This window comes from Sardina pilchardus, chromosome 1 (assembly GCF_963854185.1).
Source record: "Sardina pilchardus chromosome 1, fSarPil1.1, whole genome shotgun sequence".
Classification (NCBI taxonomy): domain Eukaryota; kingdom Metazoa; phylum Chordata; class Actinopteri; order Clupeiformes; family Clupeidae; genus Sardina; species Sardina pilchardus.
In genome coordinates, this window is record NC_084994.1 from 929,756 (window position 1) to 955,091 (window position 25,336).

At 42.6% G+C, this 25,336-nt stretch overlaps 1 protein-coding gene across 1 annotated transcript in view; it reads right to left on the reverse strand.

Annotated features, from left to right (window-relative positions):
• Window positions 1–25,336, reverse strand: part of LOC134080418 (NACHT, LRR and PYD domains-containing protein 3-like) — a 31,034-nt gene extending 5,698 nt beyond the window's left edge. Inside the window, exons 1-7 of the mRNA XM_062536852.1 lie at window positions 25,257–25,336; window positions 21,514–21,601; window positions 20,431–20,553; window positions 19,743–19,868; window positions 8,311–8,394; window positions 8,006–8,089; window positions 5,444–7,816 (exon numbers count right to left, since the gene is read on the reverse strand). Of these exons, the coding sequence (XP_062392836.1) occupies window positions 5,444–7,816; window positions 8,006–8,089; window positions 8,311–8,394; window positions 19,743–19,868; window positions 20,431–20,553; window positions 21,514–21,557 (2,834 nt within the window). The 5' untranslated portion in view covers window positions 21,558–21,601; window positions 25,257–25,336. The remainder of the gene's footprint in view (window positions 1–5,443; window positions 7,817–8,005; window positions 8,090–8,310; window positions 8,395–19,742; window positions 19,869–20,430; window positions 20,554–21,513; window positions 21,602–25,256) is intronic.

Consider the following 25,336-nt stretch of genomic DNA (forward strand, 5'->3'; position numbering starts at 1 on the left):
GGCTTTCAGGAAGACTGTTACGTTTGCGTTCTGGTTGAGCACCCTGAACGTAAGGCTTTCAGGACGACTGTTACGTTTGCGTTCTGGTTGAGCACCCTGAACGTAAGGCTTTCAGGAAGACTGTTACGTTTGCGTTCTGGTTGAGCACCCTGAACGTAAGGCTTTCAGGAAGACGGTTACGTTTGCGTTCTGGTTGAGCACAGTGCTTAATTTGAGCCGGAACAAGCCGGAACAAGATCCGGAACCTCCGACGTTGGATCCGGCAGCTATTCAAGGCTTAATTTGAGATCCGGAACCTCCGACATTGGATCAGCTATTAAATTAGATCCACCACCTCCATGACCATATCACAATGAAATAAAGCAAACAATAATTCATTCATTCATTAAATAAAAGTTCGTTCGGACCTTTTGGCCGCGGTCAACACTGTCCCCATCTCAAGTGCAGAGTGAGCGGCGTTTTTCGCAGATTAACTTGATTTGCGCAGCAAATAGAGCATCTCTTTCCCCCTCTACCATCTCCTCACAACTCTTTATTGGCCTTGTCGGCCCACTGCTTAAGCTGCCCGGTTCAATCCCATTCCCTACGTGAAATCATGGATTGCCAAAGGACATATCTGCACGGGATCTGAGGAAATACAGGCAGGTGTCTATAGCCTACTGTATGGGCTGTTTTGGACAAATAAGATATAGGCCTATGTGTAAGTAAAATGAAGTCTTAATTATTCTCTGCTGGTACTCTCAATATATTGTAGTCTTTGTTTTATTTGTTAGCCTAATGATTGATTCATTGTGTTGCGTTAACGTGTGTTTGGAGAGTTAACGGGCGAACTTTGAGTGAGCCTATTGTGTGCTTGTTTGGAGTTCATCCTTTTACTCTGAGCATTGTCCGTTGTGGTTCAAATAACCTTGGCTAGCTTACTGTCTTGCAGTGTTGGCGAAATAAAGCCTTAAACATGCGAATCTGCACTCTGTCTCCGCACTCGGTAACTGGTTTAATTGTAGGCTAGTGCACACAGAATCCTTGTGCGTCGTCGTCCCGCCGACCCTTTATTTATTTATTTATTTATTAATGTATACATTTATTTATTTTTGAGTCGCCGGATCCAACCATCCTCTGCGTTCCGGCACCTCCCACTTCACAAATTAAGCACTGGTTGAGCACCCTGAACGTAAGGCTTTCAGGAAGACGGTTACGTTTGCGTTCTGGTTGAAGTACACTAGATTAGTTGACACATTTCAAGACATTCTCTCATTTCATTCCCTTATTTCCTTACAGGTCACACACAGATTATACATTTATGTCCATGGCGGGTTTAAAATGAAAGTACTGAGTGAAACTGTTTGGCATGAATTCAGCTATGCTAAGTCGCTAGCTATCTTGCCATAGCTGGTTAGCAAGCTAGGTTACTTGTTTAACTCTTAACAAAGAATGACAACGAGAGTTTCAATAATAACAACTAGTTAAGTATGTTAACGTAAGCTACTTATACACGGTTCCTTTTATTACCTCCAAATGGTAAACAGGACAATCAGCGTCCAGGATCTGTTTTGAACATATGGCGCAATGCTGTTGGTGAGGTGGCACATCTGGATGTCATTCCATACTATCTCAAGCTCTGGTCAAACTTGAGCTAAGCAGCCTAGCTGATATCAAATATTTAGTTTCGATTAACTAAATAAACCAAAGTCGATTTCTCATATTATGATTAGGCTAACGTAACGCTACACGGTTTTGAACAGGTACCACCCAAAATTCCCTACCTGCTGTTCACTGGAGACGTCTGTTGCTGTTCTCCGATTTTTTTTTTTCTTAACTCATTCACGTCATTGACGTCTTTAAACATCAATTTAGACACATACCTTGTCTATAGACGTCAATTGCGTTTTTCAATGGAAAGGCTCATGGGTGGGCTTGGGAATGATCTGCTAGGGTTTCAGGCTTGTAAACAGACTGTACTAGCGATCCGAACCGCTAGATGGCAGCAGTGCCATTTGGATGATTAGTATCTGCTGTAGAGCCAACATGCAGAGACATACTGAAGATCGACCACAGTGGATCTAGTTTGCACACAGTCCAGCGAATAAATATGCTTACTTCTTACATCAAGGATGGAAAACATGTGAACGGTATGATGCATTTACATTGAATATTGCTATATAGACTAACAACAACTTTGCTAGTGCTATCTTGTAAGTCTACCATCCTGTTCAGAGTCTATAGCGACCATCAGAGTCCCTAGCAACCTTGACGAGACTGACGAGATAACAGTGCAATCGTGGTTGACATACTACTGAAACGCTAACGTTAAAAAGTTGATTTTCACAAAAAGATCGTTTTCTCAATTTTTTTGTCAAAAACAGGTGTTTTTAGCAAAACCAACCCATGTTCTACTGACGATTACGAAAGAACGGAAAACGATAGAAACAAACCGTTTGTCCTGGTGACAGAAGAGAGTCTAGTCTTTCATTTGGTACCTTCAGTGTTTACATAGTCATAAAGCTCACCGTTCGGTGGATCTTGGAAAAACAGTCAAAATGCTGTAAAACGTCTGGCAGTATGAGCGCTCTGCACTGAAAATGGCTGGCAGCCAATGAGTTAAGTAACTTTTTGCCGCCACTAACAAACACCCTGAATCTATCCTGCTTTCCCTGTGGACCGACTTCTCTCACACACACTTGAGCCCTCTCTGCCGAGACCATCACAGTTCTTTCGGGCAGACAAGATGACTGATGAAGGGCTAGGGGCCCGAAACGTAACGTGGTGATTTACCATTAAAAAAATTGAGGAGCATTTTCTGGTGTGCGGACTTCTCTCTCCTAACTTACGCTTACCCAGTTTTTTATCGTGTTTGGATGTACGTACGGTAGCCTACTCTTTTTCAGTATTATTATACACATACTGCATGGGGCAAACAATACCGTGGCCAACTCTTTTTCAGTATTATTATACACATACTGCATGGGGCAAACAACACCATGGCCACGTGATCCCAGAGTCCTGTCATGACTGCATCAACGGGAGCAGTGCGCTGCAGTGTGACGTTCTGAGAGAACTTTTGTTTTGAGAGAACTTTCTGTTGCTCGTGTTGCTCTGCTATTTTGAATGGGTTCATTGCAATCATAAGTGTTGAGTTGACCAGCAAAGTCATTGAGGTGAGTCAAGTGCAGGTCTCCACCCTTTATGACACCATGTCCTAAGAAAGGTTCAGCACTGACCACCCCCTGCACACCCCACTGTAGGAGCCGCATTTATGCTTTTTATATCTTTTGATTATCCCGTTTTTCTGGGTTTGTGAGACTGCACCCTCTACAGGTGGTTTGTGAGACTGCACCCTCTACAGGTGGTTTGTGAGACTGCACCCTCTACAGGTGGTGACGGTGCCAGCCGATAAATTGACGCTGGTAGCGCATGACGGGGAGAAGGCGGGCCAGCGCATATAGTCATTGACCTCGGCCCTGCTGGTGTGAACAAAGGAAAATGGAAATAGGATAGTTAAGAAAACCCTGTTTTTCGCCACTACAACCCTCAAGCAGAGGATACAGGGGGTTGTGCTTCTACCCTCAAGCAGAGGATACAGGGTTCCTACCCACAGTGTGTGTGTGTGTCTGTGTGTTTGTGTGTGTGTGTGTGTGTGTGTGTGTGTGTGTGAGAGAGATAGTGACAGGAAGAGGGTTCCTACCATGGAGGTATTATAAGAACTGGAGAGAGGGACTAAGTCCCGCCCCCATTCATTTCAATGGCCGATGCTAGGCGAGCTACTTCAGCCAAAAAAGTTTGAAATTGGCCGCAGCCATCTTTGAGAAAATGGCGTTCCATGGGTGTCCATTTCCGTCACCAGCTAGAATGAGCCAATTAGATTCCACGTTACAACGAGACAACATAGGTACATCGTTGATTAAGATTGGAGAGTGAGAGAAGGTGTTCGTGAACGCGCTCCTATCGTTACAAGCGCAAATGTATTTAATTATTTGAGTTGGGATGGTGGTGGAGAAGTTTGCCCCTTGTCTCGAAATCCTATAATGTGATATGCATATGTCATGATATAATAAACATGGCGAGTCAATATTGAGCAAGAATTCACTTAGCATACACATAAATATGATCCCCACAGTAAATGCTTTGAACTGACTGTAGCCGTTATGTGCGCAATAGGCTGTCTACCCGACGAAAATGACTCTTAATAGCCTAAGTAGACATGGGATGTAAGAAACGTGTGGATACCAGATATGCTATTTGTGCTGCACCCAGTGTGAATTTGCAGTTTAAACCTACATTTGTAGACAGACGAAATGAAGCCAACGCATATTATAGGCTTACGGGTAGAAGCGCGGATCCATGTGTTATGTTTCGAGCAGCATGCACTTTAAGTCTGCTGTCACTGTCGGAAACTTTTGCCGTTATCTACTGTAGGCTGTGACCCCCAACGCTGCGTTGTTATGAACTAGGCTACAGGTCTGCAGCTGAGCGTTTTAAAATAGTTTTCATAGCCTAGCCTACACGACAGCGAGTAGGTTAATAATTGGGTTTAGTTAGAGAATTTCTTCGCATTTCCTAGAATGTCTTATCATACCTTGCCAACTCATACATAGTCTAATGCAAATAATAGTAACCTATTAGAACAACATTTGCTTTTTTCTTTTATTCACAAAGCCTGGTATAATGATAATCCACAGGCATCAAGTATCGGTAACTTAATCCTAGTCGTCAGTCATTTTATTTATGTCTTCTAGAATGCGTTATCAACATGGACGCGCGAGGACGCTCGTGCCGAAATCGAAACTCGTGCATGAGCTGAGACAGCTCGTGCATGAGCTGTCTCGTGCATGCGCTGGTGCCGGATATGGTACAACCATGGAACGCCATTTTTTCAAAGATGTCGGCGGCCAAATGACATGCTAACTGGCTGAAGCTAACCCTCCAAATCCTGACCCCCTGGTTCCTACCCACAGGACTGATGACTTCAAACTCTCCTTGACTGCCATGAATTTGCTGAATGATGTCACTAATGCACTTTTATTTTCTATTTATTTTTGTGCACTGGACTTTAGCTCAGCTTAATCTCCTCATGTAGTCATCTTGTTCTGTTTTAGTACCAGTGGTTTATCGGCTACAGTAAGTGTCTTTAATGTTGTGTTTGTGAGGCTTGTATGTGTTTAACGCCTGCCTGCAACCCTGTTTCCCTTTGTGGGAGAATACATTTGACTTGACCTTGAACAACATCAACACGAAGGCCTCTCCCACTGTAGGCTGAATCTACACAAATGATGAAGATGCCACTAATGCAATGTATTCTGAACACTGGCTCAGCTGTCACATTCACACACACACACACACACACACACACACACACACACACACACACACACACACACACACACACACACACACACACACACACACACACACACATATGTACACACACACAGATAGTGTTACTTACATAGCTGATGTGACTCCTGGCAGCACCTTTTGAAGAACTTCCTCTGGACTGAGGAGTTCAGTCTGATCTTCCTCTGGTGTCTTTATGTACTTCTGCAGGTCAAACTCAGCCAGCTGCTCTTCTGACATCTTAAACCTCTTCCATATCTTAGTCTCCCACTGTCCTGGTAAGAGTGTCTCTACATGCAGCTCTTCTGAGCCCATTTTGTGCTCCACTACAGCATGGTGATTCAGCTCATTCAGACAGTAGAACAGGTTGATCCTTCTGTCTGAGCTCCTCTGATCTCTGATCTTCTGTTTGACATACTGGACTGTTTGCTCTGAGCTATATGATTGGCTACTGTTCTGTGGTAGTAGGTGTTTTAAGAGATTCTGGTTGGACTCCAGTGAGAGGCCCAGAAGGAAGCGGAGGAAAAGGTCCAGGTGTCCATTCTTACTCTGTAAGGCCAGGTCCACTGCAGTCTTGTGTAGGCCATGACATGTTGTAGCTGTGAACAGAGCAGAGAGCTGAGAGGTTTGCTGTTGGTCAGGCTTGTTTCTCTGTCTGTTGCTGAAGCAGAGGAACACATACAGAGCTGCGAGAAACTCCTGGATGCTCAGATGCACAAAGCTGAATACCTTCCCCTGGTACAGCCCAGCCTCCTCTCTGAAGATCTGAGTACACACTCCTGAGTACACTGATGCTTCTGTGACATCAATGCCACACCCTCTCAAATCTTCCTCATAGAAGATCAGATTGCCTTTCTCCAGCTGTTGGAAAGCCAGTTTCCCCAGTTTGGAAATCACCTCTTCATCCGTCTCTTTTCTCTCTGTGTACTTGACATTTGTTATGCCTGTCTGAATGACCAGGAAGTGTGTGTACATTTGAGTCAGAGTCCTTGGCATTTCTACTTTGTCTGATTCTTTTGATGTTTTCTCGACAACAGTAGCTGAAATCCAGCAGAAGACTGGAATATGGCACATGATGTAGAGACTCCTGGATGACTTCAGGTGTATGATGGTTCTGCTGGCCAGGTTCTCATCAATGATTTTCTTCTTGAAGTACTCCTCTTTCTGTGGGTCATTGAATCCCCTTATTTCTGTCACCTGGTGCACACACTCAGGAGGGATCTGATTGGCTGCTGCTGGTCGGGTGGTGATCCAGAGGAGAGCAGAGGGAAGTAGATTCCCCTTGATGAGGTTTGTCAGCAGCACGTCCACTGAGGCTGGCTCTGTCACATCACAACAGGTTGGGTTGGAGTGGAAATCTAGAGGAAGTCGACACTCATCTAGACCATCAAAGATGAACATGACTCTGTGCTCTGAACTGGAGACGACTTTGGGATCTTTGATTTCTGGGAAAAAGTGCTGAAGAAGACCCACCAGACTGAGTTTCTTCTCCTTCATCAAGTTCAGCTCCCGGAAAGGAAGAAGAAATATGAAGTGGACATCCTGATTGGCTGTTCCTTCAATCCAATCCAGAATAAACTTCTGCACTGAGACTGTTTTTCCAATGCCAGCCACTCCCTTTGTCAGCACAGTTCTGAGGGGTTTGTATTGTCTGGGCTCAAAGACTGTGCCCTTCTTTTTTGCCTCATTTTTTCTGCATCTCTCCTCTTCCAGGAAGCGTTTCTTTCTGTGTCTTTCCTCTTCTAGTAAGCGTTCAAAGATGTCACTGCATTTGATGGGTCTGCCTTGTGCTGCTTCTCTCCAGGATGCCCTCTCTATCTGTCTGACCTCATGTTCATCATTGACCCATCCATCAGAGTCATGTGACTCCTCATCAGAATCATGTGACTCCTCATCAGAATCATGTGACTCCTCATCAGAATCATGTGATTCCTCATCAGAATCATTTGATTCCTCATTAGAATCATGTGATTCCACATTAGAATCATGTGACTCCTCATCAGAATCATTACAAACTTGTCCAAAGAGGTCACTGCCTCGTGCTGCTTCTCTCCAGGATGCCCTCTCTATCTGTCTGACCTCATGTTCATCATTGACCCATCCATCAGAGTCATGTGACTCCTCATCAGAATCATGTGACTCCTCATCAGAATCATGTGACTCCTCATCAGAATCATGTGATTCCTCATCAGAATCATTTGATTCCTCATTAGAATCATGTGATTCCACATTAGAATCATGTGACTCCTCATCAGAATCATTACAAACTTGTCCAAAGAGGTCACTGCCTCGTGCTGCTTCTCTCCAGGATGCCCTCTCTATCTGTCTGACCTCATGTTCATAGTTGACCTCTCCTCTTCCCCCCTCTGTGATGTAGAGGTCTGTGTAGATCTCAAGGAGGAGTCTGGTGTCTCCCTGCTGTGGGATTCCCTCAATCAGACACTGAAACTTCTTCTGCAGGTGGGATTTGTGGATCTGCTGATATCTGTGTGTGAAAACAAGATTAAAGATCATTTAAAAACATACATGTACACATACACACACACACACACACACACACACACATACACACATACACACACACGTGCACTGCACTTCCATGAGCCAGTTTGTGATGTGGGTAGACCCCCCGCCCCTCCATACACACACACACACACACACACACACTCCTCACCTGGTAGCTCCATGACTGGTGTGTTGTTCCTCAGAGAGACTGGTGTTAGAGGCAGCACCCCCCTCCTCAGGAGCAGATCTTACTCTAGAGAACAAGCAGAGAACAACCTCCATCACCACCTCAACTCAATACACTATTCATCACACACACACACACACACACACACACACACACACACACACACACACACACACACACACACACACACACACACACACACACACACACACACACACACACACACACACACACACACACACACACACACACACACACACACACACACACACACACACACTCCTCACCTGGTAGCTCCATGACTGGTGTGTTGTTCCTCAGAGAGACTGGTGTTAGAGGCAGCACCCCCCTCCTCAGGAGCAGATCTTACTCTAGAGAACAAGCAGAGAACAACCTCCATCACCACCTCAACTCAATACACTATTCATCACACACACACACACACACACACACACACACACACACACACACACACACACACACACACACACACACACACACACACACACACAGGTGATCTGTACAGTATGTTCAATGTATGTGGTGTATGTGGTGTGTGTAAGTGTTCACTCACACTATTATGAAACTCCATTATAATATTCAGTACAGGGTGAGTTCAAAATCAGCGAGCATCAGTTGCATGATCAAACGCACCCACTGATTTGATCAGGAAGCCATGTCATTTTCTTCCTACAGTTACAGGTCTTTTTTAATAACTTACTTAGTTATTGATGCTTTGTTTTGTGCGTGTGTCCATACTGCTACAGAAGTGCTATTTTGAACATGAAATCCTTTTCGCTGCAGTTTTAGCCTCACTACACTGGCTCCCAGTATGTTTTGACTTGAAGACAAGATTACCCCCTCGCTATAAAAATGAAAATGCACCATTATCCTGCTTAATCTCCACTGACCTTCTGTTGAGATGTTCTGAACGGCAAGTGTTTGCTAAACACAAATGCTTTTCTGCTGTTGACTTGCTCCTACTGTTGTTTGACAGTGTTTTGTAAATTGACCATGTAGAGTGCACACAAAATAAATGTGAGCATATGAAACCAGAGTTCTGAGCTAATGTTAATTCCCAAACAACCACAACTTTACCGTTTCAGTTTTCAATTTCTTGCATTTTGGCAAAGGTGTTTACAGCCAGTAAGGAAGTGGATGGTTTATGACAAAGAAATACATATAACATATATTATCATTATTAACTTCACTTGTGTGCGTCAAAGTTATAATCCACACTTTCATATATGTGTGTTCAAAGTTGTTATTCACAGAGTTGTTATTCATAACTTGTTATACACAGTTTCACTTGGGAGACTCACAGGAACGCTATGCACCTGGTAAAGAGAAGACATTTAGGGAGTTACGATGGAGCTCTTGACTGAAGGTCATTCTCATGTGTTTTGATCTGCTTGTTAAATAAAAGCACTGTCTTGTGTCCAAGAGCTCAGAGACTGTTTCGGAGAGGAGAAGCACTTCCTCTCTATGTCTCTCCTCTTGGCGCCAGAGTAGTTACTGAAAAATACTACTTGTTTGTGGTTCTTGTGTCTTAATATTGGGAAGATTTTCCCGACAGTTTACAAATGCTAAAAGTAAAGTAATAGATCATACTTGTAATGTGTTTTGTTTGTGTAAAGGGGTCAGTCGAAGTATGAACTGCTCAAAATGTAGACTGTGGCTATGTGGTTATGTAGGCTATGTGGTGATGGTATGTTGGTCTCAATGTAGACTGTGGCTATGTGGTTATGTAGGCTATGTGGTGATGGTATGTTGGTCTCAATGTAGACTGTGGCTATGTGGTTGTGTAGGCTATGTGGTGATGGTGTGTTGGTCTCAATGTAGACTGTGGCTATGTGGTTATGTAGGCTATGTGGTGATGGTATGTTGGTCTCAATGTAGACTGTGGCTATGTGGTGATGGTATGTTGGTCTCAATGTAGACTGTGGCTATGTGGTTGTGTAGGCTATGTGGTGATGGTGTGTTGGTCTCAATGTAGACTGTGGCTATGTGGTTGTGTAGGCTATGTGGTGATGGTATGTTGGTCTCAATGTAGACTGTGGCTATGTGGTTATGTAGGCTATGTGGTGATGGTATGTTGGTCTCAATGTAGACTGTGGCTATGTGGTGATGGTATGTTGGTCTCAATGTAGACTGGGGCTATGTGGTGATGGTATGTTGGTCTCAATGTAGACTGTGGCTATGTGGTTATGTAGACTATGTGGTGATGGTATGTTGGTCTCAATGTAGACTGTGGCTATGTGGTTATGTAGGCTATGTGGTGATGGTATGTTGGTCTCAATGTAGACTGTGGGTATGTGGTTGTGTAGGCTATGTGGTGATGGTATGTTGGTCTCAATGTAGACTGTGGCTATGTGGGTATGTGGTTATGTAGGCTATGTGGTGATGGTATGTTGGTCTCAATGTAGACTGTGGCTATGTGGTGATGCTATGTTGGTCTCAATGTAGACTGTGGCTATGTGGTGATGGTATGTTGGTCTCAATGTAGACTGTGGGTATGTGGTTGTGTAGGCTATGTGGTGATGGTATGTTGGTCTCAATGTAGACTGTGGCTATGTGGCTATGTGGTTGTGTAGGCTATGTGGTGATGGTATGTTGGTCTCAATGTAGACTGTGGCTATGTGGTGATGGTATGTTGGTCTCAATGTAGACTGTGGGTATGTGGTTGTGTAGGCTATGTGGTGATGGTATGTTGGTCTCAATGTAGACTGTGGCTATGTGGCTATGTGGTTGTGTAGGCTATGTGGTGATGGTATGTTGGTCTCAATGTAGACTGGGGCTATGTAGTGATGGTATGTTGCAGAGATGGGGGACTCGAGTCTAGTGACTTGACTCGAGTCAGACTTAAGTCGCCAGATTGAGGACTTGTGACTTGCTTGATCAACAGTGAGAAAAGACTTGACTTGACTTGGACTTGCTACTCATGACTTGAGACTTGACTTAGACTTGCATGCAATGACTCGACAAGTCATTGCTGTCTTGGTTAATTGGTGAATAATAATAATAAAAGCTATTTTCGATTGGATATTTCCTGTTGCTAGGCGACGCCGTGGCGACGCCGTGGCGCTGCTCTTGTGGCGACCGGCGGTGCTGGCATAGTGTTTTTTGTTGTATTGTTTGTGTTGTCGGTGTTTTTAACGTTTTTATGTTCCTGCATCATCTTCCTCTTTGTTTTTGGGTCATGCCGATATGAGATGTGCTGCTGCTCTTGGCCTCAGTGGGACACGGCAGACTTTTTGGAGTTGCATAGTGACGGGAGACGCCACTTTGTTTTCGTTAGCAGCTAGATTCCATCGGGCGACCGCAACTTCTAGGCTGCTTTTGGTTCCATCCGCCGGATTTTCTGGATGGACAAGTGGAGGCGGTCTTCCAGATGACGGCCGACCTGTCGGATAGGCTACACAGGAGAGTTTCTACTGGGTCGGAGAGACCTGCACGGTTGTTTGCGGGCATGTTCGAGGATGGGACTGTGGAGTGGCCTATTCCGACGGAGCTGGGCTGACGGTCGCGGAGGACGAGGGAGGCGAGGCTTCAGCGCTCCGTTGGGGCTGGATGGAGACGGATGCAGCGCTGGAAAGGCTGTCTTCATGTCAACAACCGCGGGTGCTCTACAGCCGTCATCCGAGAGATGGACCCCCTCCTCTCTCTCTCTCTCTCCTGGGACTAGGGGACTGGACCCACACACACACACACCCTTGTCTGTCCTGTTCTCCCCCTTGTCTTGCCTTGTTTGTCTTAATATGTTGTGCGTCTTATGTGTCTATGCCTGCATGGAGAAATTGCCCCTCGGGGATAAATAAAGTTTTTTGAATTGAATTGAATTGAATTGTTGCATGTGGGCGAACCTGGTAACCTCTCTACTAGGTGCTAGGTGACGCGCCCGCCATCTACAGTAGAGCGGTCGGGGTTTAGAAGATGGAAACTGTTACCAGTTCTGCTGCTACTGCAGCAGACAGTGTTCCCAAAATCATAACATTTGGATTTTAAGACTATTCAACTCAACAAAAGAAACGATTCGCCGAGTGCAAGGTGTGCAGCGCAAAAATATCCGACACATACAGCACCACGTCAAATTTGATCCGCCATTTCCGACTACACAAAGAAACGTAAGAAATGTCTCTAGCTAATTTCACATTATTTTTAATCTAACGTTAGCTGGCAGCTAACATCCCATCTCCATCAGTAAAACGTGACAAGAGCTTAGCCTACTGTTTGCATCACATTAAATGTTATCATGTTGATCCCGCCTATCAAATAACAGACAATTTGACTGAAATACGGCAGCCTATCTGAAATTGCCAGATTGATTCACTTGGCAGATCAGGTCTAGCGCTGTAGTTGCTAGTCCAATCTACTACCTAGGAAATCACTCAGAGTGCGCAAACCTCCTCCAAGCGAACACATCACCTCCTCTTGGATCCATCCATAACTTTTTGAGTTATCTTGCGAACAAACAAACATACAGACAAACCAACAAACCCCGATAAAAACATAACCTCCTTGGTGAAGATAAAAACTTCGAAACGGTCTTTGTCCCGACGCACATAATTGTTGACATTCTCGATAATGTCGAGGGGAAGCTGAGACAAATCATGCATGACTGCAAGTAGGCTACTTCTTTGCGTTGGATGAGAGTAGGCTAGGCTACAGATGTGATGGATGTTACATCACATCTGTACTCTCACCATGGACGTTAGGAAATATCTATACATTCTTAAAAATGGAGTGGGAGCATAAATGCATTGAATATGAGGCTATGTTGCACTAACTGGTTTTCAGTTTTGTGCTATCATTGAATGGTGATTTAATACTTTTCACTCATGTGGCTGTAAAATACTTGTATTTGTCGTTAGGGAATGTATAGGCCTATTAAAAATGCATGTGAGCATGAAAAAAGGCCTATATACTGTATGTTATATTTAATTCTTATTCAGAATTATTTTGTAGCTTCTCTCATGTCAGATGTGCGAAAGTGCGCAGCCACATTTGGCCCTCTGATGGTGATGATAAAAAATGGTGGCCCTCTTAGTCATGAAAGTTGCCCATCCCTGGTCTACCACATCAATGTAGCTGTTAGTTTGTTAGCGCTAGCTGCTTTTATTTTTGTTAAATCCTATATACAGTGAGGAGAACATGTATTTGATACCATGCTAAAGTTGACTAAAAAGAGGAATATAAAATCATCATTTGACAATTGATCTTAATGTCTTAATTCAAAAATTGAGTAAAAATAAAACCGCTAACTACCCCAATTTTCTTTGTGAATGAAGAATGTTTCGTAAATAAATAAATGTTCTTCCTAAATGCTAGGGGGAAGGAAGTATTTGACCCCCAATGTAACCCTATGGGAATTTAACACATAGGGTTAACATTGGGGCAGGCAGATTTTTATTTTTTAAGGCCAGCTATTTCATGGATTCAGGTTATTATGCATCCTGATAAAGTTCCCTTGGCCGTTGGAATTAAAATAGCCCCACGTCATTACATACCTTTCACCATAGCGAGAGATTGGCATGGTGCTTTTTGCAGTAGGCCTATTAGCCTGTTTGATGCTCATTGAGCTCAATGCAAATCAAACAGGCTAATAGGCCTACTGGAAAAAGCACCATGCCAATCTCTAGCTATGGTCAAGGGTATGTGATGATGTGGGGCTATTTTAATTCCAAAGGCCAAGGGAAATTTATCGGGATGCATAATATCCTAGATCCATGAAATAGCTGGTCTTTAAAAATAAAAATCTGCCTGCCCCTATGTTAACCCTATGTGTTAAATTCCCATAGGGTTACATAGGGGGTCAAATACTTCCTTCCCCTAGCATTTAAGGAAAACATTTATCTATTTACGATACATTCTTCAATCACAAAGAAAATTGGTGTCCTTGGCGGTTTGATTTTTACTCATTTTTTAAATTAAGGCATTAAGATCAATTGTCAAATGATGATTTTATATTCCTGTTTTAGCATGGTATCAAATACATGTTCTCCTCACTGTATATAGAGTATAACAGCCAAACAACATGCACAAACCCTATTACTGTAAATGTATAAGTATATGAGAGATGTATGACATAAATGAGAAATGGGCCACTTTCAAGAGTAAATCGTATAGCCTAACATGAAGTGTCTCCATTTCATTTCCGTATGGTATTTATTAATGGAATAGTATGCAATGAAAACATGAGCTGAACACACATACCGTACACACACACATACTCTCTCTATCTCTCTCTCTCTCTCTCACACACACACACACTCTCTCCCCCCCCCCCCCCCCCCTACACACACACATTCACAACATACAGTATGAGACAGTGAGGCCTTTTTGAAGGAGTAGTGGACATAGAAGTTGTATTTGTTCAAGTTCATTCCTCCTTGCACTTCTTTGTCTTTTGTCTTTTGCAACACATAAAAAAGGACTGTCTTGCAACATATCGAAAAAATGGTTGTAAATAAATGGAAGTGGTTTGCTGCTGTTCCCATGATAAACTACCGTGTTGAGTACTCTGTCTGGTAATTATTGTTTGGTACACCAGGCCCTGTAGTCGTTCCTAGTAATTCTGATCCTGCTGGTCCTAGTGAGCATTTATAATTATTCTTTAGCCTTATATCCCCTTCTTCTATTTGTTAGCCCTTTTGTGCAAAGGAGGGCTACATAAAACTTAGGCTGCCGTCTCTTCAAGTTTTAAGACGGTTGTCTTCCAGCTTATTATATGACTTGACTTGTGACTTGCTTGACCTAAGCTATGACTTGACTTGACTTGACTCGACCTAAGCTATGACTTGACTTGACTTGACTCGACCCTCACAAAAACGACTTGGGACTTGCTTGAGACTTGAAGGTTAAGACTTGAGACTTGCTTGAGACTTGCATATGTGTGACTTACTCCCGTCTCTGGTATGTTGGTCTCAATGTAGACTGTGGCTATGTGGTTATGTAGGCTATGTGGTGATGGTATGTTGGTCTCAATGTAGACTGTGGCTATGTGGTTATGTAGGCTATGTGGTGATGGTATGTTGGTCTCAATGTAGACTGTGGCTATGTGGTTATGTAGGCTATGTGGTGATGGTATGTTGGTCTCAATGTAGACTGTGGCTATGTGGTGATGGTATGTTGGTCTCAATGTAGACTGTGGCTATGTGGTTATGTAGGCTATGTGGTTATGTAGGCTATGTGGTGATGGTATGTTGGTCTCAATGTAGACTGTGGCTATGTGGCTATGTAGGCTATGTGGTGATGGTATGTTGGTCTCAATGTAGACTGTGGCTATGTGGTTATGTAGGCTATGTCACACTCACACACACATGTATATACACACAGAAGTTGCAAGAGTAGGAGATGGAGTTAGAATTTGGGTCTGATACTGCTCCACTGAGCTGTGATGGAGTTAGCCTGACTCTAGTCAGAATTTGGCTCCACTGGGCTGTGATGATGGAGTTAGCCTGACTCTAGTCAGAATTTGGCTCCACTGGGCTGTGATGATGGAGTTAGCCTGACTCTAGTCAGAATTTGGGTGTGATACTGCTCCATTGGCCTGTGATGATGGAGTTAGCCTGACTCTAGTCAGAATTTGGCTCCACTGGGTTGTGATGATGGAGTTAGCCTGACTCTAGTCAGAATTTAGCTCCACTGGCCTGTGATGATGGAGTTAGCCTGACTCTAGTCTTAATTTGGGTCTGATACTGCTCCATTGGCCTGTGATGATGGAGTTAGCCTGACTCTAGTCAGAATTTGGGTCTGATACTGCTCCATTGGCCTGTGATGACATGTGTTGCGTGATTGACAGAGAGGGAGAGCAGGGAAAGGAAATTCAGTTTAACGAATGCTGCGTGTTTTTCAATAGCGTTACAAAATAAATAAATAAATAAAAAAGAATAACGAAACGCAATATGTGGCGGCCGGTGCTGAATCTGTGGCGCACCGCCACAAATTCGTCTATGTGTGGGAAACACTGCTCTATGAGACAGGCTTTCATGTTACTCGAGCGCCATCTACTGGTGCTATTCTGCCGATGTTCAGGGCAAGTTCATACACAATCGCCAGTCGGCAGTAGCCTGATCTCATGGTAAGTCGCATATATTGAGCTCCGCTGCAAAAGCTAAATAGACATGTCTAGCGTAATAAGCTAATATGCATGTAGTAGATTCACACTGGAGGTAGCTAACTTTATATTAGAGACTATTTTGTTTTGTTTCTATTGTTTTAACTTTACAGTGAAATAGTTCACCACGAGGTGCTAGCTTGCTAGTCTGGTTAGAACCTAGCTGGGTAGTCTAACTAAGGTATTACACTGTATGAGCAGCGAACTGAATCATTTCTTTTAATTTTGTAGCTATGTGGTGATGGTATGTTGGTCTCAATGTAGACTGTGGCTATGTGGTGATGGTATGTTGGTCTCAATGTAGACTGTGGCTATGTGGTGATGTAGGCTATGTGGTTATGTAGGCTATGTGGTGATGGTGTGTTGGTCTCAATGTAGACTGTGGCTATGTGGTTGTGTAGGCTATGTGGTGATGGTGTGTTGGTCTCAATGTAGACTGTGGCTATGTGGTTGTGTAGGCTATGTGGTGATGGTATGTTGGTCTCAATGTAGACTGTGGCTATGTGGTGATGGTATGTTGGTCTCAATGTAGACTGTGGCTATGTGGTTGTGTAGACTATGTGGTGATGGTATGTTGGTCTCAATGTAGACTGTGGCTATGTGGTGATGGTATGTTGGTCTCAATGTAGACTGTGGCTATGTGGTTGTGTAGGCTATGTGGTGATGGTATGTTGGTCTCAATGTAGACTGTGGCTATGTGGTTATGTAGGCTATGTGGTGATGGTATGTTGGTCTCAATGTAGACTGTGGCTATGTGGTGATGGTATGTTGGTCTCAATGTAGACTGTGGCTATGTGGTGATGGTATGTTGGTCTCAATGTAGACTGGGGCTATGTGGTGATGGTATGTTGGTCTCAATGTAGACTGTGGCTATGTGGTTATGTAGACTATGTGGTGATGGTATGTTGGTCTCAATGTAGACTGTGGCTATGTGGTGATGGTATGTTGGTCTCAATGTAGACTGTGGCTATGTGGTGATGGTATGTTGGTCTCAATGTAGACTGTGGCTATGTGGTGATGTAGGCTATATGGTGATGGTAGTCTTAATTTGGGTCTGATACTGCTCCATTGGCCTGTGATGATGGAGTTAGCCTGACTCTAGTCAGAATTTGGGTCTGATACTGCTCCATTGGCCTGTGATGACATGTGTTGCGTGATTGACAGAGAGGGAGAGCAGGGAAAGGAAATTCAGTTTAACGAATGCTGCGTGTTTTTCAATAGCGTTACAAAATAAATAAATAAATAAAAAAGAATAACGAAACGCAATATGCCACGGCCGGTGCTGAATCTGTGGCGCACCGCCACAAATTCGTCTATGTGTGGGAAACACTGCTCTATGAGACAGGCTTTCATGTTACTCGAGCGCCATCTACTGGTGCTATTCTGCCGATGTTCAGGGCAAGTTCATACACAATCGCCAGTCGGCAGTAGCCTGATCTCATGGTAAGTCGCATATATTGAGCTCCGCTGCAAAAGCTAAATAGACATGTCTAGCGTAATAAGCTAATATGCATGTAGTAGATTCACACTGGAGGTAGCTAACTTTATATTAGAGACTATTTTGTTTTGTTTCTATTGTTTTAACTTTACAGTGAAATAGTTCACCACGAGGTGCTAGCTTGCTAGTCTGGTTAGAACCTAGCTGGGTAGTCTAACTAAGGTATTACACTGTATGAGCAGCGAACTGAATCATTTCTTTTAATTTTGTAGCTATGTGGTGATGGTATGTTGGTCTCAATGTAGACTGTGGCTATGTGGTGATGGTATGTTGGTCTCAATGTAGACTGTGGCTATGTGGTGATGTAGGCTATGTGGTTATGTAGGCTATGTGGTGATGGTATGTTGGTCTCAATGTAGACTGTGGCTATGTGGTTATGTAGGCTATGTGGTGATGGTATGTTGGTCTCAATGTAGACTGGGGCTATGTGGTTGTGTAGGCTATGTGGTGATGGTATGTTGGTCTCAATGTAGACTGTGGGTATGTGGTTATGTAGGCTATGTGGTGATGGTATGTTGGTCTCAATGTAGACTGTGGCTATGTGGTTGTGTAGGCTATGTGGTGATGGTATGTTGGTCTCAATGTAGACTGTGGCTATGTGGTGATGGTATGTTGGTCTCAATGTAGACTGGGGCTATGTGGTTGTGTAGGCTATGTGGTTATGTAGGCTATGTGGTGATGGTATGTTGGTCTCAATGTAGACTGGGGCTATGTGGTGATGGTATGTTGGTCTCAATGTAGACTGTGGCTATGTGGTTGTGTAGGCTATGTGGTGATGGTATGTTGGTCTCAATGTAGACTGTGGCTATGTGGTTATGTAGGCTATGTGGTGATGGTATGTTGGTCTCAATGTAGACTGTGGCTATGTGGTGATGGTATGTTGGTCTCAATGTAGACTGTGGCTATGTGGTGATGGTATGTTGGTCTCAATGTAGACTGTGGCTATGTGGTTATGTAGGCTATGTGGTGATGGTATGTTGGTCTCAATGTAGACTGTGGCTATGTGGTGATGGTATGTTGGTCTCAATGTAGACTGTGGCTATGTGGTTGTGTAGGCTATGTGGTGATGGTATGTTGGTCTCAATGTAGACTGTGGCTATGTGGTTGTGTAGGCTATGTGGTGATGGTATGTTGGTCTCAATGTAGACTGTGGCTATGTGGTGATGGTATGTTGGTCTCAATGTAGACTGTGGCTATGTGGTGATGTAGGCTATGTGGTTATGTAGGCTACACTGTATGAGCAGCGAACTGAATCATTTCTTTTAATTTTGTAGATTTATCTGTTATTTATTTATTTTCATTCGTTTTTAGTATTTTCTTATTTTATTAACTTTTATTCCTGGCTTGTGCCTTATTGTCAGTTCGACACTTATTATGTATATTCTCCTTTTGTTAATGCTTTTTTTTGTAAGATAACTCTACCTATGAAGCACTTTGGGTCAACGGCTGTTATTTTAAATGTGCTATATAAATAAAGTGACTTGACTTGACTTAACTTTAAGTTTATTTTGCAGTTTTATGTTTTGTTTCATTATATAAATAAAGCCACTCATCAAGAGGAAAGAAATAATGGACTTAGAAAACACAAGAAAACAAAAAACTTAACCTGTTTCTATCGCACAAAGCACACATATGCAAACATACCATAATCAGAAGTGTGTCTTATACTGCCACTTACTGGTAACATGGTGGTACTACAACATTCACTACCTCAGAATTTTAACCAGCTTCATGCAAAGTAAAGCACGGATATCATAAAGCAAGGATATCATACTGTACATATACAAACACACCATAATCACAAGTGTGTGTCTAATACTGCCACTTACTGGTAACCTGGTGGTACTACATTCACACCACCTCCAAAGAAGAGTGGTGGATCCATGGACTTGTCACTCTTCAAGGACACACAACTCGGTACAGGAGAGTGTGCTCTCTTCCTCTGGGTGGAGCTGTATTTCACACAGACAGATAGAGAGAGAGAGAGAGAGAGAGAGAGAGAGAGAGAGAGAGAGAGAGAGAGAGAGAGAGAGAGAGAAGGATATCATACTGTTCATATACAAACACACCATAATCACAAGTGTGTGTCTAATACTGCCACTTACTGGTAACCTGGTGGTACTACATTCACACCACCTCCTCCAAAGAAGAGTGGTGGATCCATGGACTTGTCACTCTTCATGGACACACAACTCGGTACAGGAGAGTGTGATCTCTTCTGCTTGGTGGAGCTGTATTTCAGAGAGAGAGAGAGAGAGAGAGAGAGAGAGAAGGATATCATACATATACAAACACACTATAATCAGAAGTGTATGTCTGGTACTGCCACTTACTGGTAACCAGGGTGGGAATTATACCAAGGCCATGAGGCCATGGCCGCCGTTGCCCTACACTTTGGCCTTGATGCCCCGTGAAAAAAACCCCATCGTACGGCCACAGTGGCCTTTATGCCCCTGACTTAGGGTTGCCAACCATTCAGTATAATACGGAATCGTCCCGTATTTGACACATAAAAGTCTTGTTCCGAATTGAACTAATACGGAACGCTCTTTGCTCTTTGAGTGAAATTAGGTCTGTGCTTCACCTGATAATTTGCTGCGCAATTGATCACGCAATTCGCGGACCGACAGAAAAAGAAAGCAAACGTTACTGCAATCAGGAGGAAATGCTAGCAAATTCGAGCCATACGATTAAGTGGTGGTATGAGCTTTCATTGAATGCATGTGTGTGAAGGATATCATACATATACAAACACACTATAATCAGACGTGTATGTCTGGTACTGCCACTTACTGGTAACCTGGTGGTACTACATTCACTCCTCCTCCAAAGGAGAGTGGTGGATCCATGGACTTGTCACTCTTCATGGACCCACAACTCGGTACAGGAGAGTGTGATCTCTTCCGCTGGGTGGAGCTGTATTACACACACACACACACACATACACACACACACAGAGAGAGAGAGAGAGAGAGAAAGATACAGAGAACGAGAGAGAGATAGAGTAACATTATGTAACATAGGTACATGTTTTTCTCAGAATCTTTTGAGACCTACAGTAAGTGTGAGAGTTTGACTTCTTTTAATATGTCTTGTCCTGAACACAAGCACATTTGTCTGCCAGTGCGTTGAGTAACTTTATCTTGTTAAGACTTCTTAAAATAAGTCAAAGTCTTCTTAAATTAATTCAAAATTATATATCGACAGAGCGTAAGTCTCTTCATACTGATATTGCATATCTCCCAAAAAGTTCATAGAGACCCCAATACTCAAAACTCAAAAATACAGTGACATTTTTAAATTCAGCACAAGAGTAAATAATCAGCATATAAAACTTCACTTACCACTTACTACGACTACATACCACCACCAGCTCCACCATTACTACTACTATTACTACTACTACTACGACTACCACAACTACAACTACTATTACTAGAATAGAAGAATAGAATATATACTTTTTTGATCCCGTGAGGGAAATTCAGTTCTCTGCATTTAACCCAATTTCACCGAATTAGTGAACACACAGCACACAGTGAACACACAGTGAGGTGAATCACACAACCCAGAGCAGTGAGCTGCCTGCCCAACCAGCGGTGCTCGGGGAGCAGTGAGAGGTTAGGTGCCTTGCTCAAGGGCACGTCAGCCGTGGTGGACTGGTCGGGGATCGAACCGGCAACCCTCCTGTTACAAGCCCGATGCGCTAACCAGTACACCACGGCTGCCCGCCACTACTACTACTATTTACATTTATGATATTTGGCTGAAAAGATGTACTACACAAATTAACAAATACAAAAAAAAGATACAAATATGCTATACATTTATGATGATGATGATGATGATGATGATTAGTAGTAGCTGTTGTCTTACCTCTGAGGTGTAGAGCCATGGTCTTCTTTATCACACAAACTCATTTTAGGCAAACACACTCGTTTTCCTGGGATCTCTTGACCCTACACTGGAGAATGAGATAGAAGGAGCAACATACACAGGTCACAACACTGACATTAATACACGGATACAATGCATACATCACATTAACAGGAACTGCTTAGTGTACCTTTAATATAATTGACATATACTGTAACTCACAAAAAGTATCTGCAAAATTAAAGCAACACTAAAGACTTTTTTGTACCTTAAAATGTTTCCAAAATAATTTCAGTGGTTCATCAACTCGTAACAGGGTGAACGGCACTTCTGCATTAGTTTCACGGCCCTACGTAGGCTATAACCACACTGTGTAAGTTTACCAAATCCAGTAGTGGATCTGTAGTTTTGATGGAATGAGCCATAAGAAACTACAAATTTGCTTCGATGTCGCAATGCACCATACTTATCTACATTGATATTTGCTGGATCAACAAATAGTGTGCGTGCAACAGAGGCTTTAGTGTGCTTTAGTGTTGCAATGTAAAATATAAGCTCACAGAGTTCACTCCAAAATAATAAAAAACACTTTTTTTTTTTTTACTTTTTCCAGTGTTCCAGTGCAAATTCTTGCGATGAGCAAACATTCGTGATAAAATCCTTTAAATTACATTGTTTTCAATTTAATTCAATTCATTTTTAGAGAACTGTCGGACGCCCCGTTTCTATATTTTCGTTCTGTCGCTCGTGTTGCTCTGCTAATTTGACGGATTTAGGGTAGTATAGACAGACATACAAGACAGTCACCTGCCCGGATCTTATTAGGACATGGTGTATCAGTAGCATAAGAGTCATGAAAGCTAAAGTCATAGCCTTGTTGATAAACTGCTTATTTCTTTCATGTCTGAAGCATTTGGTCCATGGATCTTTAAATTAGCTGTGGCTGTGTTAAATTGGGTGTTATAGCAGCACAAAATGTATAATCCATAACTTGCAATCATAAGTGGTAAAGTGGTAAACCGCGAAATCACGGTCATTTCTTACTTGTAAACGTTCTCGACAAATAGTGCAACGCAGTCTGCAGTAGGGTAGACTGAGTACAGTTGGGTCATGTGTACAGTTGAGACACCTTAAATATCTTGCCTGCAAACCAAGCCTGATCTATGATTTTTGCTACACATATGTGTGTTAGTGTTCTCTTTAATCATGGGAAATTTGGACACTGTGCATATCTCCTGTCCAAAGATATTGGCAAAAGTATTTTTTACCATAGTGAGAATTTCACTTAACCATGTTCCTTCCACAGTGAATATCTTGTTACTCCAATGTGACTGTTATACTTTTCTTACATCATTGCAAAGGTCATTCTGTGCTCTACAAACTGACATATTTCATGACATCCTTTCATGCAAGGTTGTTGCATTATTTAGAAAAATGTGCAAGATGGTCAGAAGGGTACAGATGAGACACTTTGTCTCAACTGTACCCGGATAAAATCCCATTGGATTGCATGGTGTTTATTTGTGTATATTATGATGGCATTTAGGCAATATAGAACACAAATGTCAATAAAATAAATGTTTTTGATATTTAAACTATATATTATGAATGAATATATCTTATACAACAATTGGGTTCTAAGAAGCTGTTTCTTTGTTTCTGATTGGCCGAGAGACGTTCCATGAGTTGAAATATCCCACGATAATCCACTCGGACTTTTCACAGCTAATAATAAATCACTCCGCGATACAATATCAAGTTGTGAAGTGTAAAACGAACTGTCACGTTGCATCCAAGCTGAAATACAGACGCTCAGAACGTAGAAAATGACAGAGGTGGATATTAGCTAGTTGGATGGCATGTAGGCTAAGCAAAATAGTTATGTTTCAAAGCTAAAAGCATGTCCTAACCAGACGCAATGCGAGCTAACGTTTATTGCTTGACAACGGGAGAGATAGAACTAACGACTGGCTTTTGGCCATAGCAACGTGCTTTTAGAACTAACGACTGGCCTTTGGCCATAGCAACCATCCATTTAGAACTAGTAACGGCAGTTTGTCCCGCAAGTAGCCTAATAGAAATTTGTGGCGGAGAGAAGTAGTTCTACAAACAAGACAGTTTTAGCGATTTAAACGTTTACATTATAATGGGAAATTAGCGCAAAAAACAAGTGGTAGAATTGTTGTATAAAAGCAATATAGCACTCGTGGTCGTGGGTTGTTGCTGGATATTCCCACGGGTGTTGTTGCCTGCGCCACTCGGCCTCCGGCCTCGAGGCTACGGCCGAACAACACCCGTGGGAATATCCAGCAACAACCCACTCCCACTCGTGCTATATTGCTTAATTATAACATGAAGATTTTAAGGATTACATCATAATTTGAAAATTAGCCATGATAAAACCAAGGAAAAAAAAGATATTTTCATCTTTAAACATTTGTCCCTGCTTTATGTCTATCTGATGCCAATTTAGATTTAAAAAAATAGATTAAAATAAAAAGAAACACTCAGATTACACATTTTAAAAAGTTTGCTACATTTGCAGTGAATGGCTAGTCAGCCTTCCAGCATCATGAATGGGCGTCTCAACTGTACCATGCTACTGTCTCAACTCAATATAATTATATTAGGGTACGGTTGAGACAAAATGCCACCTTGTGTTTATGAGTTAATTGTGAAAAATCTAAACAACTTACGGATATATACTTTGGGTTTTATTTTAGTGCACAGATCAAAGATATACCATGTAAGAACACAGTTATTTTCAATGGCTTTTTACAGTCAAACTTTCAAGTGGTAATGGGGAAAGCAAAAACTGTCCCAACTGTACTCAGTCTACCCTACATGGCTAAATGTTGGCGCCCACGCTGTCCCTTGGTGCCCTACGCGCAGTGCGTCATGCGCGTGGTGGGAGCGGCGGCACTACAGAAAACATGGCCAGGATATGCTTCCCAAACGCGCGCGAGGCGGTCCCGTTATCTAACTTCCTTCCTTAGGCATGCTTCAGCTTAACAATCGGTAGCAAATAACCTACGCCTGCTCAATATACTATGATACTGCAGACACATACTCGAGGGAAACGTCCCGTGTGCTTTAGCATATGACGGCCGAGTTGCTATTTGAACCACAACTCATGCTTATGTTATGTCCAGACATGTATGTTCACACTCGGACCCGCACACACGCACAATACAAACTGAAGTCAATAGGCGTTCTTGTTTTTATTATTATCATTATTATTATTATTATCATTATTTATTTGTCTCCCGCCCTCCTATTTTCTCAAGTTGGCTATCTGCCCATGTTATCACTTGGGCCCACACACTGACACCAGAGTGTTTGTATGTAACATTATCTCCAGAGACAGTTGATAAAGCTAAACTAAAGTAGCCTATCTTTGTGATCCCTATAGGCCTATGCTTAAAAATCCTACAAATATTTTTCTAAATCCTAGACTAAATAATATTTTATTTTCGTGGTAGTACTCCTTAATTGAAGCGAGGATCAACATAACTTACTTCAATTCAATTCAAAAAACGTTATTTATCCCCGAGGGGCAATTTCTCCATGCAACTTGACAACAGGGCGTTTGCTTTCCCAACCCATCCTGTCGATGCCGAGACAAACCCGATTTTACCAGTTATAGCCGTAGGCTATTTTCCCGTTAATTATAGTTTAGCTATGACATCCATAACGTTGAAGAGCTGACTCAACCATTTACTTTCCAATGCAGATAAACTTACCAATACTATTCTGTAGATGCGTCATAGTAGAAATGTTCAACTGTGTTGTCACGAAATGGAGGCTCAGTTTCACTTTCGTT